Source organism: Macrobrachium nipponense, chromosome 2 (genome assembly GCF_015104395.2).
Source record: "Macrobrachium nipponense isolate FS-2020 chromosome 2, ASM1510439v2, whole genome shotgun sequence".
NCBI classification, from domain to species: Eukaryota; Metazoa; Arthropoda; class Malacostraca; order Decapoda; family Palaemonidae; genus Macrobrachium; species Macrobrachium nipponense.
The window spans coordinates 129815841-129836949 of record NC_087201.1 but is presented as its reverse complement, the minus strand read 5'-3'; the positions used below and the strand labels follow the sequence as shown (position 1 = coordinate 129836949).

The 21109-nt window shown below is 39.7% G+C and overlaps 1 protein-coding gene across 1 annotated transcript in view; it reads left to right on the top strand.

The window, feature by feature from the left end:
- Positions 1-292: 292 nt before the first annotated feature.
- The window catches only part of LOC135221310 (5-oxoprolinase-like), a 709982-nt gene continuing 689165 nt past the window's right edge, over positions 293-21109 (top strand). The window contains exons 1-2 of the mRNA XM_064259114.1: positions 293-384; positions 835-921. Coding sequence (XP_064115184.1) covers positions 293-384; positions 835-921 — 179 coding nt within the window. The remainder of the gene's footprint in view (positions 385-834; positions 922-21109) is intronic.

The following is a 21109-nucleotide window of genomic DNA, read 5'->3' as shown; positions in this document are numbered from 1 at the left end:
TGTGATAAGAAAGAAATTCGCACTTGCGCGCCTGCGCAACGATTGTAAACAAAACAATGCCTTGATCCGTGAGCTCCCAGCATCCCCCAAGGTGCGTGATTCAAAAGTTTTCGGCTGGTAGGCCTATAAGTATTTTTACGCGAATTTTTAAAAAACCTTTTTTATGTCGACGTTTAATACGTCCAATCGGCACCCGGGAGACAATTTATGTCGACGTTTAATACGTCCAATCGGTGTAAGAGGGTTAAAATTAAAATTTAACTAGGGTCATTAAATAGCTACCTAACTGACAATGAAAGGACTGATGATGTCTCCAAAAAAGTTAATTAGGAAAGTTACACTGAAAGGTCTGATATCCAGTGCTACCTATGGCAAACACAACAAGCAAATGCCTGAGATATGTCAGATTGAATCTGGCGTTTATATGACTATCCAGGAATAACCTGAATTGCACAAAGTAATTTGACTTGAGAAAAATCAACAACACACAAAAAAAATACCTTTAATGGAAAAATGTTGTGAAGTGTGAAAAGTGCTCCAATTTATGCTTGACCAAAGTTTGAAAGTGAGAAGATATACTTTGAATGAGTCCTTATGTTGACCAAAGTTTGAAAGTGAGGAGATATACTTTGAATGAGGCCATTTAGTCAGCCATCTTCTTCAGTTCTGAAAAAATGGGCTATAGGAAAGCAATAGTTTGCTACTTGTATATTAATACGATTTTTAACATTTTAAGTTTTAGTTAGTAACAGTAATATATTATTGAATGATTTGTGATTAATTTAGTTCAGATAAATAATTGCATGTGTAAAATAAAATCTTTTTACATTACAGGGGTTTTTTCTTCTGGCTTCAAAATAATTTGAAAGGTGTGAACGTATTGTTTATGCAGAGTGATGGAGGATTAACACAAATGAACAGGTATAGTTTAGAAACAATATTTCTTGTCAAAGGTAGTCTTTTGTTAATTATGGGAGACTGGCATTTAATTTTTTTGTTTTTTCCTCTCTATAATCAATAATTTCATATTTACACCCACTGATATTCTGTTTATAATCTTTGTTACTTTGGGTAATTTCATGAATGTTGTTGTTGTTAAAAACTTTCTAACATGAATCAAGCTTTTCATGCAAACCATTAATCTTGTGTAGACTTATTAATGTGATTTTAAGTTGCACCCCCTCAGTATGGGACCACCTTGAACCGTGGTGAGGGGGCTCTCGAACCTCAGGAATTTCTACCCAGGTTCGAACCCAAGAGTCCTATATGACATTATATTTTTTCGAGTTAACTTCTGTGGACTTCCATTTTTGCCAAAATTTTTTAAAGCAAATAAATGAGAAAACATATCATGGCTTAACGTGGAGTTAAATCCGAAGCTAAATAGTGAGAGAACTGTGGTAGATCCATCATCTACCCAACAATGTTCTGTGGAGCTGGACCACGGATTCCAGGGGGCGCCTCGTTCTAGGAATTGAACTCTTGGGGCATTCTATCCAGTTTGCTCATAATGTGATTAGGATGGGGATAATTTTATTATCGTAATACTCTTAGTCCTAGCAAGCTGGTTCTGCTTACACTTGGGCCATACTAATCATGTTATGCCATCCCCTTTTGGGGTAGGGTAGGGATGCGGACATTTGGGAATCCTTTCTTACTTGTGCCATTGGCGGAAGATTTAACTTCGCGAAGGGCCAATGATATCTTTTCAAGTATTTTTTTTCTCAAATTTATGAATACTGAAATAAATGATTTGAGTACCCCTGGGCCCCATGATGGAAAAACTCTTAGCCCACAGTGTTGATGACTACTGGCACGTCACTCCCGAATTTCCTTGGTACTGCATCAAGTAGTAAAAGTACTATAAATGATATAAAGGAACAGCCTGTTCCAAGTAAAGCAGCAGAACCAGAAAACCAAATAGGGTGCATAAATAAAAAAGAAAGAAAGAAAAATAAATTGGTTAAACTCCAATATCGTAACAATGGAACCATACATGATGAACAATAACTCTTGAATTAGAGACAAATAATCCTCCCAATAATAGAGAAAAATATAAAAATCATATTAGACAAGCAACATAACTAGCTTTCAATTGCAGTTTTCAACTGTTTCAGTCGCGTTGAAGTAGACCAAATAAGGTCAAATTTTTTTTTTCTATTTATCGTTATGTATAAATGAAAATATTTCAAAACTGGTAAAAGCTACAACCATGAGTATTTTTTGTTGTATTCTACATGAAATTGCACACATTTTCATATATAAAACTTTATATAACGGGTAATACGGTGCAAACATTACGACATTTGGACGAAAGAATTTCTGATTTTTTCGGCAGAGTTACCGCGCGGACATAAGGAAAAAGTTTTTTTCAAAAAGTCACCATAAATCGAAATATTGTGCTAGAGACTTCCAATTTGTTGCAAAATGAAAGTAAATGATTGAATATTACTAGAATGGAAGAGTTTTAGCTTACAATTGCATTTTTCGACCATTTCGGTCAAGTCAAAGTTGACCTTAGGTGGAAATTTTGGCACATTATTATTTATATGAAAATATTTCAAAACTGATAAAAGCTACAACCATGGGTTGTTTTTTGTTGTATTCTACATGAAATTCTGCACATTTTGTTCATCTAATATAAAATTTTATGTAATACGGCTAAATAAAACGTGCGGTGCAAACCATTTACGCACAATCCGATGAAAGAATTTCTAATTTTCTCGGCAGAGTTACCACGTGGATGTAAGGAAAAAGTTTTTTTCAAAAATTCACCATTAATCAAAATATTGGGCTAGAGACTTCCAATTTGTTGCAAAATGAAGGTAAATGGTTGAATATTACTAGAGTGTAAGAGTTTTAGCGTACAATTGCGTTTTTTTATCATTTCGGTTGAGTCAAAGTTGACCGAAGGTTGAAATTTTGGCACTTATCGTTATTTATATGAAAATATTTCAAAACTGATAAAAGCTACAATAATCAGTTCTTTATTGTTGAGTTCTACATAAAATTGCACACATTTTCATATATAAAACTTTATGTTACGGCTAATATAAAATGGTGCAAACATGACGACAATCCGACGAAAGAATTTCTGATTTTTTCGGTAGTTGCAAAATGAAGGTAAATAATTGAATATTATTAGATTGTAAGAGTTTTAGCTTACAATTGCATATTTCGACCATTTCGGTCAAGTCAAAGGTTGAAATTTTGGCACTTGTTGTTATTTATATGAAAATATTTCAAAACTGATAAAAGCTACAACCATGGGTTGTTTGTTGTTATATTCTACATGGAATTGCACACATTTCCATACATAAAACTTTATGTATCGGCTAATATAAGACGGTGCAAACATTACGACAATCCGACTAAAGAATTTCTGATTTTTTCAGCAGAGTTACCTCACGGACGTAAGGAAAAAGTTTTTTCAAAAATTGACCATAAATCAAAATATTGTGCTAGAGACGTCCAATTTGTTGCAAAATGAAGGTAAATGATTGAATATTACTAGAAAGTAAGAGTTTTAGCTTACAATTGTGTTTTTCGACCATTTCGGTTGAGTCAAAGTTGACCGAAGGTTGAAATTTTGGCACTTATTGTTATTTATATGAAAATATTTCAAAACTGATAAAAGTTACAACCATGGGTTGTTTTTTCTTGTATTCTACATGAAATTGCACACATTTCCATATATAAAGCTCTATGTAACGGCTAATATAAAATGGCGTAAAAATTATGACAAAGTGACGAAATAATTTCTGAGATTTGTCGCTGATGCTTTTTAGTGCGAGAAGAAAGAAATTCGTGCATGCGCGCCTGGGTAACGCATGTAAACAAAACAACAGCTTGATCCGTGAACTCCCAGCATCTTTCAAGGCGCGTGATTCAAAATTTGTTGCCAAGTAGGCCTGTAACTATTTTTCCGTGAATTTAAAAAAAAAACTTTTTTGCGTCTACGTATTATACGTCAATTAAGCACCCAACAGACAATTTTCGTCGATGTATAATATACGTCCAATAGGCGTTTAAGGGTTAACAGTTGACTCAAAACTCTCCTTAAATCACTCAACAAAATACCCCATAATATAAACATATTATACAAAATAGTTGTAACAAACATAACAATTAACCACATTAAACCACTATATAACAAATATACAGCCAAATTTAGAAAAACAGTAATAGCTGAAAAAATCGCATCATGAAAAGAATATGTCTCAAACATATCTTCAAACGCATCCACAAGGGATATCTGGGAGAAGATAAGGAAAATCAATGGAAAACATATAAAACCTCCAAGAAGTACAATACATCTACTATAAGATTCAGGGCCTCTGTAACACGGTTTTTTCGCAATAACTTTTTATCTATGCATTTCATAAATATAACGCTTATTCAGAATACGTACACATTATATCTACACATAGACTGTATTCTGCATTACGTAGGTTGAATAATTTGGTACTTGTAATGTAAAAGTGACTTTTTTTGAAGACGGGCCAACTTACTCAGAGAAAAGGTTTCGAACGCACTCGTTACGTAACTTATGACAGCATTTCTTCCCTCTTTCTCGATGGATGATTGGCTATACGTAACGAAGGCTAGACCTCTGGCAACAATGACATAAAAATGTAAATACAAGCAAAGCAGTACACCTTTATGAACTCGGAAACCTCTCCACTGATAATTGTCATAATGAACAAACCAACAAAATATGTTAATAAATACAAAAACACTTTGATTATTAGTCTAACTCCAAAATAAGTTTCCTAAGAAATTACAGTCTACTTTATAGGTCACAATCTGATTGACAAGATGTAGGGAATAGTTGGTAATTTTTAAAAACATAGTAGACAAACTTGATTTGATAACTGCTATATCCAATGTCAAGCAATTTTTATTTATTGGCTATCTAACCTATTTACTAAAAAAAAAAAAAAAAAAAAAAATTATCGTCAGAATGATGACTTCATGAGGCTCACACCCTTTGGCGTTATAATTCAGGACACTGAAGGCTATCATGGGCATTGTTGGATTAGAAAATTTAACTTCTGGCAATAAAAACTAATTTCTCGAGTAGTTGCAAGAAGTGCTAAATGATCCTCAAGGATCCCAGCAGTTGGCCTAAATGTTTATATTACTGCTATTACGTACTACAGTAGTATTACTACGCTAGCACAGATACCCCACCCACATCTATGTATCGTTCTGCCATTCATAAAATCTTTGTCATGGTCACGGACTTTCTCTTGACTGTAAAAAGTTGCAAGTCGTAAGACAAATGCAGTTTTGCAACCATGAGGAAAATTCCAAATCCTGTTAGCCATTATGATTGCTTATGGGTTTCAGAGCCGATGGAATAAGGTGAATGAGTTTCTGTCTGGTGGATGGGCAGGGCAACATTTCGTCAAATGTAGTTTACCTTGCTTACGTAATGAATGTTTTTCGACTCTTGGCTCGTAACCATTGGCCATGGCATCGGCTGGATAATTTATACTCTACACAAATTAAAACTATCAGGTTTAGGTCATTGATAATAATGCCAAAATTTGTGTGTGGTTGTAAAATATACATATGTCAACTTTCAGCTACATCCGATGCTTTGATAAGGAGCAAAGTCCAAATTTCATTGTACTTATGAAATATCAAATATAATTGAAAATCATTTTGGAAACATCAGTGCTTACTCTAGCCTAGATATGTATTTTCAAAATATCAGAAAACAAAAAGAAAATATAATACTCAATTTTGAAACTCTTGAAGACCTGGTAGTATAATTATATTTCTGGGCTCAGCTCGTGTCGCTGCGCGAAATATCCTTTAATCTATTATTTCTAGGGTAAATGTACTAACACATACCAGAGAATAAATAAAATAAAGAAAAAGGTCAGTATAACTGACTCGCTCACCCTCCAAAAGGGGTCGGTATGAACACTAGGCGAGTGAGACCACTACCACGAGCCAAATGCCAATAGAAATCTCCCACTACAAAAAACCCCTCCAAGAGGAGAGCCGACCCACAGAGTGAGCAGCTCGTACTACTACTACTCCATCCCATGCTGCCGACTGCTGCGCCTCTAGTGGTCATCCTTTTCAGTTAGCGCACACGAGTCACACGTGCTATTTTTCTCTCTGTGTTTTTTGTCCCCTTTCGTTGGATTTATCATCATAATGGAGCGTGCAGCTATCGCAGCAGCTAAGTTAAGTACTCAGTAATTATGGTTAGTTGGTTTTTTCCGGCCCTGACTGAGACAGTATTTGCCGTTTTTTAGGTATAAATACGTACTCTGGGTCGGAAGCATGGCAGCATTGTTCTGCCTCATGGTGGGTTCGTTCCTGGTCTCCCATACTAGAAACATCCCCTTATCTATGTACGCTCTATATTATTTATCCGTTTTACTTAGGGTACTGTCTACTCAGGTTTGTCATGCATGCATGTCTTTTACCTTATGTAGGCTTCTTCTTTCCAGACCCTAGTCCCGGCTCTTAGTATCGGCCTCTGACTAGCTTTGAGTGGTAGACTTTCCTTCGGGTTAGTCGTACACTCCTGGATTTTTTCTCCTACTATATTAGTGTTCTTTCTTTTCTTTTTAATTTTATTTGATTTGTACCATGTTTTTTGTATGGTTAGGTTAGTAGGCGTCTGGCTTAGCCTAGGTCTGGCTCATTGAGCCTATACTACCGCTCATCAGTCGGTTGCTTCCCTATAGCAATCTCTCTGATCAGTTGGTTTTGGCCCAGTGGGCCTTTATGCTCCTGCTTTCAGTTCAGTTGCTTCCCGATAGCATCTCTCTGATCAGTTGGTTTGTCCTAGGCTTAGTTGTTTTGTTTTGGTCTTATCGCCTCGTGGTCACTACGCGATCACGAGTCAGCCAGACGCCTGCCCAGTCACCTTCCCCCCCCTCCCGCTCTTCCATAGAGTCGGGGGAGGGTGGGTGGGCGGTCTGCCCATGCTCGCTCCACATACCCGAGCCTGCTTCCCTCTCTCCCCCCAGGCGGAGGGGCCAGGGAGACGGGACAGACCCAGACTGGACTCGACCTCTCCGGCTTCTCGGTCCGCCGGGGTGGTAATGTGGTGGGGGGTACTGGCCTTTCCCCCCTTCCGTTGCTTCCTTTGTCAGCTCCGTGTTCGCTCGAGCCGTAGTCTTCTCGCTCTTTCCCACCTTACTAGGGCTCCTTTCATGATCGGAGTCCTGGCATCCAGCGGAAAGATGTTAGTCCACCCAGTAGAGTGGACCGGAACATACAGGGGTGGGTTCCCTGCTAACCTTTACCGTATTGCCGAGTTACTACACTCCGCTACGCACTGGACTGGTCCGGTTCGTTTGAGTTTTAGGTTTAAGTGTTTATTAGATTAACTATAAGTTTATCTTAAGTACCTTAAACCTTCCCCCCCCCCCTCCCTTACGTGTCCTTACCGGATCTCTCCGGGATTATAGCCTATTCAGGCGAGCAGGGGGGGTTATGCCCCAAATTTTTTTCCGAGCTCCGGCACGCAACGGAGTTCTTCTGTCCTTTAGCTGTAAGTGATGTTCTTAAGATACTCATGTGTCTTCCCTCTTACAGACCACAACTGTGAGCATCCGGGATGCGCCGCCACACTTCAGGACCCATGTGGACACGAAGTTTGCCGGTCCATGCTCCATGCGCGATCTGCACGGGGGACATCCAGGTCTGGTACCATGAGACGTGTACCATATGTACGACTGGTGAGCCAGCTGAGAAGGGGTAAGTATTCCATCTCCGGTAGCTGCTCCGCTTCTGTCTTAGTGCTTAAGTTTTCATCATTCACTTTAACTTAAGGCATCTAAGTTTAAGTTATACTTTAAGTTTTAGTTTTAAGTGATTCTTAAATCTAATCTACGCCCTCTCTTCCAGGCGCCGGCAGTGAGGGATACGCATGGCCAACCCTGCGGGCCTGGGTCGGCGGTTTTGGGAAGAACGCCGCCAAGGGTATGCCCTACATCTTAGAGAAGCGTTGGCGCTGTTAATCTTCCCCGGAGGCAAGGCGACAGGATCGTCGACCCAGTAGGGCGGGCCCCGACTATCGCCTTCATCCAACAACAGCTGGCTGCCTCATTACTGACCAAGACCAGGATCTCACGGATGTCGCGACTTTAGATATTAATGTGGAACCTATGGTAGGTGTAGACGACCTGTTGGTCGAGGTAGGTATAGTGGACACCCAAGGGTCACCCTTGGGCGTAACTGTTCTTCTACTCCTGCAACCTCTCCATCCTTCCAAGGCTTTACAGGTGATGAATTGTATACTCCTCCTGACGCTTCGGTTAGACCTAAGGTCAAGGGTCAAGCAGTGAAAGTGAAATCCTTGTCTAAGACGTCGTCGTCGTCTAAGAAGACGGCTTCGGCGTCATCCTCCTCGCGTAAGTCTCCGGCTGGTAATCCCGGAGCAGACAGGTCTAAAGCTTCTAGCTCCGGCTCTAAGTCCTCGAGGAGTAAATCCTCCAGAGAGAGATCTCGCCCTCCGGCAGAGTCACCAGTTCCGCTACCCTGGTTCCGATTCAGAGCCACCCCTCCCCTACCTCCGCAGCAGCTCCGGCCTTGGACTCCAATGCTGGCCTGTTGCAACAGGTGGGCGACCTGGTTGGGTCCCTAAAGAGTAGCATGGAACAAATGATCTCTCGTTTGTCGGATAGGATTACTTCCCAGGACTCCATTATAGCCGGACGAGAGAAGCCCCTCTAGCCTCTCCTACTTTCCAATACGAGTGGAACTCAGCTTCCTCGTATGACTCGCTACCTCCGTTCTCGATGAACAATCCATGGAGAGTAGCGTCATACGCCCCCTTCCAGGACGGTCTCATTTCAATACCGGAATTTGGAACTCGAAGGATAGAGGACTTCGAGTTCTACCCGGAAGACCTCCAGCCTCCGTTCATAGGCTACGCAAGGCTTACAGCTTCAGCCATGGTTCGGGATGATAGGGTACCAAAGGAGACAGTCCTCTATTCACGAGACCAGGCTCAGAGAGAATGGCTCAGGTGTTTAGAGGACATGGATTGTTCTAATACCAAGATACAACCTTTTAAGAGTCCCTTTACCATTTTAACAATGGATGAGAGTACCCCGCTCCGTTCCTGACAAGATCGCGAGTCTACCATCCAGCGGCCCAGAAGGGGGGAACCCAACCCATGCCTCAATTGAAGGAAGCAGATCCCACATCTCCGTTGCTCCCTCAGCCGGAGAATTGTGGGAAGTCTTGCCGAACACCTTCTCGAGCTGGCAAACTCAAACCTGACTTGTGCTATGGAGCAGTTGGTGAAAAGCTACCCAGGCTCCCAGATAGCCTTATTCAGGCTGAAATTTGACGCGAAATCGCGATTAGCCAGGTCAATTAACTCTATGGCTAGTCCGAGGTAGCAACCATAGCCTATGGCTCAGAACCGCTTTTTAAAACTCATGACCAAAGCCTTGACTCAAACGGTACAGTCGGATATGTTTGAGTTTGCCACTGCTAGAACGAATTGTAGGAAGCATGTCCTACAAGAGGCAACCATTCGACATGAACCGAATAGGTTACTCTTCGTCTAGCATCTGGGGAGCAGATCTCTTCCAGAAGCTATGGTGAAGGAAGTCCAGTCAGAGGCTACGAGGCTGAACCAGAGCCTTAAGGACCGTTGGGGCCTTACGGCTAAGAGGAGGCAAGACCTAACACCTAAAGGTAAGGGACAGAGGACCTAAACTAGGCGTTTCCATCCTTACCAGAAAAAGCAGCCACGCTTTCCTCAGCAAGTTCCAGCGGTGCCCTTAGTGCAAAACAGCCCAACCTTCCACTTCTAAGGCTCAATCACAACCAATTTATGTGATATCCCTCAGCCTTCAGCCCTCCACCTCTTAACTACGCCATCTCTCCAGCTTACAATCAAGCCTTCGAGAGTCAAGCTTCACAGAAGTATGACGCTCGGGGTAAGGGAGGAGGCAGAGGTAAGCGTTCCTTTCGTGGGAGAGGGCGGGAGGCCCTTTAATAGGGGAAAGCACTTCAGAGGAGGTCGAGGCGGTTACCAGAACCAATGAAGAACTTCAGGTAGGAGGGAGGCTGTTTCACTTTCGCCACCGGTGGAACTTCAGCGAATGGGCTCAGAGCATAGTGTCAAAAGGCCTGGGTTGGAGCTGGTTGACGAACCCACCTCCATCCAGACCTTTCCGTCAACTTCCTTCCCAAGGAATGACAGAGTACGCAGAGGACCTCCTTCAGAAAGGAGCTATAGCGAGAGTCAAGAGATTAAAAATTTCAAGGTCGCTTGTTCAGCGTGCCAAAGAAAGGCTCACAAAAAAGAAGGGTAATCTTAGACTTGTCCCGCTTAAACTTAGCCATCCGCTGCGACAAGTTCAAGATGCTCACGATCTCGCAGGTGCGGACCTTACTTCCCCGTGGGGGCTGTCACCACCTCTATCGATCTACAGACGCCTACTATCATATCCCCCTATTGCAAGACACTTCCGTCCATATCTGGGTTTCAAGATAGGAGACCAGACATTCTCCTTCAAGGTAGTTCCCTTCGGACTCAACGTGGCACCCAGGGTTGTTCACGAAATAGCGGAAGTGTAGTGCAAACAACTCAGGTCACAAGGGATTATGGTAGTAGCGTATCTCGACGATTGGTGATCTGGGGCTTCAACAGTCGAGGAAATGCAACAGAGCTACACTGAAAGTGATTCAGTTCCTGGGAATATCTAGGCTTCAAAGATAAACAGGACCAAGTCAACTCACTCCAGAGTCAAACTTTCAGTGGCTGGGCATTCAATGGAATGTATCCTCCCATACTCTGTCGATTCCATCAACCAAAAGGAAAGAAATAGCGAAGTCAGTCAAGCAATTTCTAAGTCACAAACTGGCGTCAACGGAGAGCTCAGGAGAGGATCCTGGGTTCTCTCCAGTTTGCATCAGTGACGAACGTCTTAATGAAAGCCAAACTGAAAGACCTAACCAGAATCTGGCGCTCACGAGCAAATGTCAGGTCCAGAGACAGACTATCCTCAGTCCCTCTGATTCTAAAGAATCGACTTCGGCGTGGGCGAAAGTCAAGAATTTGTCAGTGTCAGTACCCCTTCAGTTCCCTCCACCAGGGATCACCATCCACACAGACGCGTCCTCCTTAAGCGGTTGGGGAGGGTATTCCCAGGTCAAAAAAGGTTCAAGGAACTTGGTCACCTCAGTTCAGTCAGTTCCCATATAAACGTACTGGAGGCAATGGCAGTGTTTTTCTTGACTCTAAAAAGGTTACGCCCCACCAAAAGTACTCCCAAAACATAAAGCTAGTTCTGGACAGCGCAGTGGTAGTACATTGTATACAGGGGAGGCTCCAAGTCACGTCATCTAAATCATGTCATGGTAGCCATCTTCTCCCTGGCAGACAAGTTCAAGTTGGCATCTCTCCTCCACTCACATAGCTGGAGTGAGAAACGTCATAGCAGACGCGTTATCCCGATCAGTGCCCCTAGAGTCGGAATATGGTCACTGGACAACACAGTTTCGTTCCAATGGATCCTTCAAAGAGTTCCCAGGGCTACAAGTGGATCTCTTCGCATCTCAAGCGAATCACAATCTGCCGTGTTATGTAGCCCCCAACCTGGACCCTCTGGCCTATGCCACGGACGCCCTGGCTCTAGACTGGAACAACTGGAAGAAGATTTATGTCTTTCCTCCAGTGAATCTTCTCATGAAAGTTTTAACAAAACCAGAACATTCAAGGGTCAAGTGGCTCTAGTAGCCCCAGACTGGGCCGAAGAGCAATTGGTATCCCCTAATTCTGGAGCGGGCGGGCCTTCGTCCTCTTCGGATCCCCAATCCCAGGCTCTCCCAGTCAGTACAAACGAAGACTGTGTTCGCTTCCTCAGGGATTCTCAAAACCCTAATTTTATGGACTTCATGAAGTTTGCGGCAAAAAGAGATGCGAATATTGACCCTCAGAATATTCTCTTCTTGGAATCCGATAAAAGGGATTCAACTTTGAGACAGTATGATGCTGCTGTCAAAAGTTAGCAATCTTCCTGAGAGAATCAGATATTAGAATCATGACAGTTAATTCAGCTATATCCTTTTTCAGATCCTTATTTGAAAAGGTTAGCAGCTAGCACGATTACGACAAACAAGTCAGCCTTGAAAAAGATATTTCAATTTGGGTTCAACAAGACTGACGGATTCCTACTTCTCGTCTATTCCTAAGGCATGTGCTAGACTTAGACCTTCTGTAAGGCCTACGTCAGTTTCATGGTTCTTAAACGATTGTTCTAAAACTGGCTTCAGAAACCGATAATGACACATGCTCGTTTATAATGCTCTTAAGAAAAACCTATTTTTATTAAGCTTAGCTTCAGGAGCAAGAATTTCAGAACTGTCGGCTTTATCCAGAGATCCGGACCATATTCAATTCCTTCCCACAGGGGAGGTCCTACTTTCTCCGGAACGTAGCTTTTTAGCAAAGAATGAAGATCCTTTGATGAGGTGGGAACCTTGGAAGGTACTACCCCTTCCACAAGATGTATCTCTTTGCCCAGTTACAACCTTACGAGCCTTTCTGTCCAGGACCTCCTCATCTTCATCGGGTCCCCTCTGTTTAAGAAGGAAAAAGGTGGAACTTTATCCATTAAAGCATCAGGCAACAAATCCTGTACTTTATTAAACAAGCAATCCTGACTCTTTCCCGAAAGCACATGATGTCAGGGGCAGTAGCCACCTCAATTAATTATTTCAACACATGAAACTTCGATGAGTTGAAAAAGTATACCGGATGGAAATCGCCGACAGTGTCAAACGTCATTACCTTAAGTCCTTGGAAGCTCTGAAATTTTCAGCAGTAGCAGCGGGTAACATAGTTTCCCCTGACTTCTAGTTAATTTGTAGTAGAAGATTCAGTCCTCCTTTCTACCTGCCTCACCCAAACAGTTCGTCTATTCTGCCGTGTTCATTTACATTCACCTTGTGTCTTAGCTGCTTTTATGATGTGTAGTGGGTGCCCCTTATTTTTTTGCTAGGGACACTCACAGATGATTATAGATATTGATCTCATGGATGTTACCCCCTTATTTTTATGCTAGGGGATACATCTTATTTATAATGGTTACGGGTTTTGTATATTAAGTCAATATACATCCTATATATTATCATTGTTGATTAATTTGTTCATTTGATTATCTTAATTGCTATTATATTTTGATACATGCCTTTACACAGTTACCATTTTGTTACATGTAAACCATTTACCTCTGTACATATGTAAATTAACCATTATGATAAGAAACATGATTAGAATTAAGTGTAATTTAAGCATATTTCTAATTTTGTATCACTGTGTATTTGTATCTTTTTGAGCAATATATTCTTTTTTATATTTATTTTCTCTTTTATTTGAGACCTATTCTGATTTATTTTGTTACTTTTTTGTTTACAATCTTGTGCTATTCTCTGGTACGATTTCGCGCAGCGACACGAGCTGAGCCCAGAAAAGGGATTTTGACGTAAGGAAAAAATCTATTTCTGGGCGATTGGCTCGTAGTGCCAGCGAACTCCCACCCTACCCATCCCTTCGCCCAAGATTGTCTGCTAACTTCAGGATGGCCATAGAGGCGCAGCAGTCGGCAGCATGGGATGGAGTAGAGTAGTACGAGCTGCTCACTCTGTGGGTCGGCTCTCCTCTTGGAGGGTTTTGTAGTGGAGATTTCTATGGCATTTGGCTCGTGGTAGTGGTCTCACTCGCCTAGTGTTCATACCGACACCCTTTTGGAGGGTGAGCGAGTCAGTTATACTGACCTTTTCTTTATTTTATTTATTCTCTGGTATGTGTTAGTACATTTACCCTAGAAATAATAGATTAAAGGATATTTCGCTGGCGACACGAGCCAATCGCCCAGAAATAGATTTTTCCTTACGTCAAAATCCCTTTTTCAACATGGATGAACTAGGTAATGCCATCAACTCATGTCATCCCTCTGCACCAGGATATGATAAAATATCATTTGAAATGATAGAAAAATTAGCTCCTATAGGTAAATCATATTTACTAAAATTGTATAATACAGGCAGTCCCCGGGTTACGACGGGGGTTCCGTTCTTGAGACGCGTCGTAAGCCGAAAATCGTCGTAAGCCGGAACGACGCTTGGAAATATGTCTTAAACTAATAAAAAGTTATAAAAACCTTACTTGTAATCCTTTGGTTACACTACATGTTGTTTCCTGTAGTTTTATGTACTAACCTGGAGTTATTTTCATAAGAATGCTGGTTCTTGAAGGTAAAAAACTATTGGTAATCCTCTGGTGACACTACATTCTTGAAGTTTTATGTACAACATGGAGTGATTTGCCAAATCTTGAGGGCTACAAGAACAGCTGATTACTATTTACATATCATATAGTTACTAATTAAAGTTAAAAAACGTATCTTTAAATAGGCTTATATATTAGTATCAACAAAACATTTCCTGCTATGAGTCAGAGGCCCGTTTAATGAAACGAACCACTTACTCTGTCCTATCTGTTCAGAAAATAAATGTTACGTCAATCCCCGAGACGGTGACCATTGTTGCCAAAGGCGTCTCTCTCTCTCTCTCTCTCTCTCTGATCAAATTACACTGGAACTTTGACATACGATTGCCCTAATATACGAATGTTTTGAGATACAACAGAAAATTGCGAAAATATAAGCTTTGATATACAACGAAATATTTGAGATACGATTTTGCGATGAGTGTAGTTGTATAGGCAACCGATAAATGGCGTTCAGTCTGTTTGTTTGTTGGTGCTGCATGTTAACACGTCGTCGTTTAGTTCGTTGTATTTGCGCCTATTTTTCGTGTTATTTTGTCTATTTATTATTAACCATGGGTCTCAAAGCTAAAGACAAAGCAGGTGACAAGAAAAAAACCCAAGAAAATAAAAATGATTTCGATTGGAAGACAAAAAAAAAAAAAAAAAAAAACATGAAATTATAGCAAAGCATAAAACCTTCCAAAGGCATCACCATTATTCTAAACTACAAACTGATTAAAATAAAAAAAAAAAAAATAAAAATTAGTTTAGCAATGTTATTTCATTTGTGTTTATTACGTAGTAGTTTATTAGTGTACATACGTAAATAAAAAGAGAACAAATCGTTCCCTGCCACCCTTCCCTACCTCTTCCCATGCTGGCCTCACGTCATCTTTCGTTGTGGTAAGTAAAATTCCTTTCTTTTTTTTAATTGATTTATTAACATTTATTATCATTTATCACATTGCTATGTTATTTTATCATTATGTGTGTTATTACTCGTTTATTTTGTGTATAAATTGTGTATATTATATGTAATTTAGCTGTGTTTAGGTGTGGTTTCATACCGCTAGAACGGATTAATAACATATTACATTATTTTAAATGGGAAAAAAAAATGCTTTGAGAATACAACTGTTTTGTTATATTACGACGATGGTAACAGAACAAATTAAATTCGTATGTCAAGGTTCCAGGTACTGGATAATGTCTCTCTTTGGATACTTCGATTTTGCCAAATCTTGAGGGCTACAAGAACAGTTGATTACTATTTACGTATCATATAGACTAATTAAAGTAAAGTATCTTTAAATAGGCTTATATTATTAGTATCAACAAAACATTTACTGGCATGAGTCAGAGGCCGTTTAACGAAACGAACACTTCTGTGCCTTACTCGGAGCGTCGGAAGACGCCCTCTCTCTCCTCTCTCTCTCTCTCTCTCTCTCTCTATCTCTCTCTCTCTCTCTCTCTCTCTCTCTCTCTCTCTCCTCTCTCATTGTAATCTAACCAGAAAACCTTCGTTTTGTTATTATTACTGGAAACAAGCAATGATTTTTTTCATTATTTGTGCTTTTGGACTGTTATATGTAAACTTTGCGCACCGCAAGCTAGTATGTATTCATTCGCTCGGAAACTAGTTCCGCATATGAGGCGTCACTAAAAAACATAGAAAAATACGACATAAAAAGTGTCGAAAATCATCATAACCTCAAAATTTTTGTTGTAATCTAACCAGAAACTTATTTTTATTAATATACTGTGCTAAACTATAAAGGAGTTTTATCATAGTATGAGTTTTTTAAAAGCGTCGTTAACTCGGAGCGTCGGAAGCGTCAGCGTCGTAACCTCGGAACAAGCGTCGTAACCCAGGACGGATTTTTCCATTGAATATTTAAGAAAAAGCGTCGTAACCTCGGAACGTCGTAAGCCGGAACCGTCGTAACCCGGGGACCGCCTGTAGTATCTGGCTAAAACGTGTCTTTCCTGATAAATGGAAACATGCCATAATAATTCCAATAAATAAACCAGGAAAGGATGCAAGTAATCCATCCAATTATTGACCGATATCCCGAATAAGCTGCCCATGCAAAATCTTAGAAAAAGTGATTAATTCACAATTAACGTATGTAATAACTAAAGGATCCATTTTAACACCAACACAATCAGGTTCAATAGCTGGCAGATCAACCCTAGATCCCATAACACATTTAGAGGATCATATTAAAAAGGATATCAAAAAAGGCTTTGAACAAAAAAAAATCAACAGTAGCTATATTTTTTTATATAGAAAAAGCATATGATACAACATGGAAACATAACATCATGCAAAAACTCCACTCCAAGGGACTAAGAGGCCACTTACCAATATTTATTAAGAACTTTTTAACTAACAGAACTTCTCAAGTAAGGTTAGAAAATTCGTACTCAGTAACCTATAAACTGGAAGAAGGAATCCCTCAAGTTAGTGTCTTGAGCTGTACATTGTTTGCTTTAGCAATCAATGACATTACTTTAAATTTACCAAGTGGTGTAAAAAACAGTTTATATGTTGATGACTTTGTTATTTACTAAACGAGTAGTAATTTGAGACATGCTCAGAGAGTTTTCAGTACGGCCATTTCAAATATATGTAGTTGGACAAATTCAGTTGGATTTAAATTTTCAACTGATAAAACAAAAGCACTCATCTTCTACAAAGACAAAAGATGGCTGAAAACCCAAACAATCAAACTTCACCTTTATAGCACTGAAATACAATTTTGTACAAAATCAAATATGTGGGAGTGATATTTGATCAACATTTAAATTCATTTAAGCTAAGGGCATCAAATTCAAATTCATTAAAGCCAAGGGCACCAAAGCCCTTGCCATATTGAAAAAGTTATCACACACTAATTGGGGAGCAGAGCGAGACATTTTATTAATGATATGTAAGGCAACAGTCTTATCCATAATAGATTATTGCTGTCCAATATATTCATCCACCTCAGAATCTGCATTAAAAACTCTCGATGCAGTGCACCATGAAGGTGTGCGATTGTGCACAGGAGCATTCCGACCGCCCCCAACAAGCTCGCTTATGGTAGAGGCAGGTGTGTTGCCCTTGCAACATCACCGTAATTTGATAGCAATACGAAGAGGTCTTTCACTGCAAACGGGAACGTCTCCTGCAGCTGACTGCTTTCAAAATTGTAATCCAGTAACAGAAGTTAATAGTACAAGCTCTTTCCCAAAAAGAGCTAAATATACAATGAACTTGCATAACATAGATCCAAATTTTCACCTACCAATGGAATTGCCACCGCCGTGGATTTTAAAACTAATAAAGATATGTACTTCCCTGTCTTACCTGCTTAAAAAGCAAATGACAAGTACAGAAATGTACCACCAACATGCTTTGGAGCACATTAGAAGAAAAGAAAACAAATTCATGGTACACTGGAACCTTGACATACGAATTTAATTTGTTCCGTTACCATTGTCGTATATCAAAGCAGTTGTATCTCAAAGCATTTTTTCCCATTTAAAATAATGTAATATGTATTAATCCGTTCTAGCGCTATGAAACCACACCAAAACACAGCTAAATTACATATAATATACACAATTTATACACAAATAAACGAGTAATAACACACATAATGATAAAATAACATAGCAATGTGATAAATGATAATACATGTTAATAAAATCAATAAAAAAAAGAAAGGAATTTTACTTACTACAACGAAAGATGACGTGAGGCCAGCAGGGGGAGGAGGTAGGGAGGGGTGGCAGGGAACGATTTGTTCTCTTTTTATTTACGTATGTACACTAACAACTACGTAATAAACACAAATGAAATAGCATTGCTAAACTTATTTATTTATTTTTTTTTAATCAGTTTGTAGTTTAGATATAATAGTGATGCCTTTGGAAGGTTGCAGCTTCTTTATAGCTTCCTTCTGCTTGATGATCGTGGATATTGTTGAAGGATTTCGACCATACTCGTTTGCCAAATCGACGATACGAACGCCACGTTCATGCTTTGCTATAATTTCATGTTTTGCTTCTATCGAAATCATTTTCTTGGGTTTTTTCTTATCACCTGCTTTGTCCTTAGCTTTGGGACCCATGGTTAACAATAAAATAGACAAAATAACACGATAAATAGGCACAAATACAACGAACTACACAATGACGTGTTAATGATGCAGCACCAACAAACAAACAGACTGAACGCCATTTATCGGTCGCCTATACAACTATCACTCATCGCAAAATCATATCTCAAATATTTTGTTGTATATCAAAGCATATATTTTTGCAAATTTTCTGTTGTATATCAAAACATTCGTATATTAGGGCAATCGTATGTCAAGGTTCCAGTGTATATGCAGACGGCTACAAAAATAATGTTGGAGTAGGAGCATCTGCATATTCGAAAAATATGCTAATCAAAAGAAGCCTACCTTTAATATCATGAGTATTTACTGCTGAAGTCACAGCCATACAGATGGCTCTTGATATGATATCTGAGGCAAAAGCAAGTGTGTGTTATTTTCAGTGACTCACGTAGCACTATAGATGCTATAAGACAGTGTAAAACAGTAAACTAAATAGTGCAGGAAATACAAATAAAAATTCATCTCCTCCAATCAGGATTATCAATAGAAATATGTTGGATCCCAGCACACTTGGGAATAAAAGGAAATGAAAATGCAGACTCAGCTGCCAAATTAGCCTGCACTATCCCTCCAACAATTGCACATGCCCAGTGTCAGACTGGATAACATCTGTTAAACCAATGATATACCAGGATTGGAAAAGAGAATGGGCCTTAGTACCAACCACAAATAAACTTAAAAACATAAAAACTGAAGTGTATGCATGGAGGGCATCCTCACAAAAAGAAAGATCAAAAGAGGTGATCCTAACAAGGCTCCGTATAGGACACACAAGATTCTTGCATGGTCACTTGATGCCAACACCTCTTGCTGACCCAATAAAGTGTAATAGATGTCAAACACCCATGACAGTGCAGCATTTACTTATTGAGTGCCCAAATTGGACCCAACAAAGATCAATTTATCTACGGAATTCAAAAATAAAAAGTATTCTTGCTGAAAGCAAAGATTTTTCAAACAATATCATAAATTTTTTAAATAAGACAGGTTTCATTAATAAAGTCTAAATTTTTTTTTTCCTTCTCAGGATTAATCCCTGAGAACCAGCCCGAGGAGAGTCTACTTGAGACTCAGAGGTCTGGAAAACTAAGACCTATTAATAATAATAATAAGTCACATGCACATCAAACTTGTCCCCCCAGAAAATCCAAAACCAGCATTTGGGGGAAGAGAGGAAGGCACTGAACTACTGGTTGGTGGTTTTGTGTGAAAATTATGTTTTAGGATATGTAAAATATTGTTGCTTAACAAATCCTATTAATAAATTATAGCCTGATTTCCACTTTATGTTGGATGGCTAAGAGACTATGTTCCTTGGGAGCCATAAAAACACAGGGTTGATAGAGGCTTAATGATTCCATTGAACAGAATTAAAATCACCATGAAGGCACTTGGAAAACTAAGAACACGGAAAACTTTGATCATTGTATGGTAGAACCTATGGAGAAAACCCCACAAAAATAATATTAATGTACAGTAATAATAATAATATGATGAGAGCTCTTGACCCACTGCAGTAGTTTGCCCTAGTGTAAGTCATGTAAGTTTCCATGAGTCACTTCTCCTAAGTAGAACTTAGTGGAGTGATGTCCAAATTCCTGCGTGAAGAAGGGGGATGTACTTGTCTATTTTGTGTAATTTTCAGGTGAAACAGTGAGGAAATTGCTTATTCCTTGGAAGAGATTGGAAGAGGAGGCTTTGTTAACTGAGGTTGTTGACTGTTTTTTTGAGGTGTACAACCTTTAGTGTCTTTAATAACTGGGAAGGTTGCAGGAGCCTCTGACCGTTGGACTGAGGATTCCCATTATGAAGGTAGCCGCAGAATCTTTGAATTCCCATTAGCAATACCTTGTGTGTCTGGATGCAAGACAGGGTATATTTAAGGGCTATGACTATATAGTGCCTCTTAGTACATTTAGCCTCCCAGTTCAGAGGTATCCTCCTCAAGTCATCATCCATTTTCATCAACAAAGGATTCCACCAGGGTGAATGCAGCCATTTCATACAATCATGCAACATTTTCTCCAGATGAAGTAGACACCACCATAAAATTCATGCGGAATGTGGCAGTTTCCAGTTTGCAAGGATTGGTCTTGCAAATTATTTAGTCCTTATTAGCATGAGAGCAGGTCTTCAACAATAGCTACCAAGGTTAGGATAGGATAGGCTGATAGCCTTTAGGGTGTACAATAAATATCTGAGACTTATTATAAGCAAAAAATATTTTCTGTGATGAAGGGAAATAAAGTAACATTTTATGAGAGTAACTTACCAAGTACAGTGGTACCTCGAGATACAAAATTAATCCGTTCAGAGGCAGCCTTTTGTATCATGAGTTTTCGTATCTTTGAACCGCATTTTACATTGTAAAAAATGTCTAACTCCGTTTCAAGCCCTACAAAAACACCCCAGTAAATTATATTTCCAGGCCTACAACACATGTTCTAGGGTTACGACGCCGATCCGACGGAAGAAATATGACTCCAACAAGGCAAAATACTGTACATACTTGAGTAATATTCAACTGCATGTAATGTTCAACCCCATTTTTACTGCATATATATATTAGGACTTTAGCACATGTCCCTTAGCAATAAGCCTAGCCTATGTTAGCGGTTGCTATTGTAGCCTAGTCTATGATTCTGACATCTAAACCTAAGAAGCTAAAAGC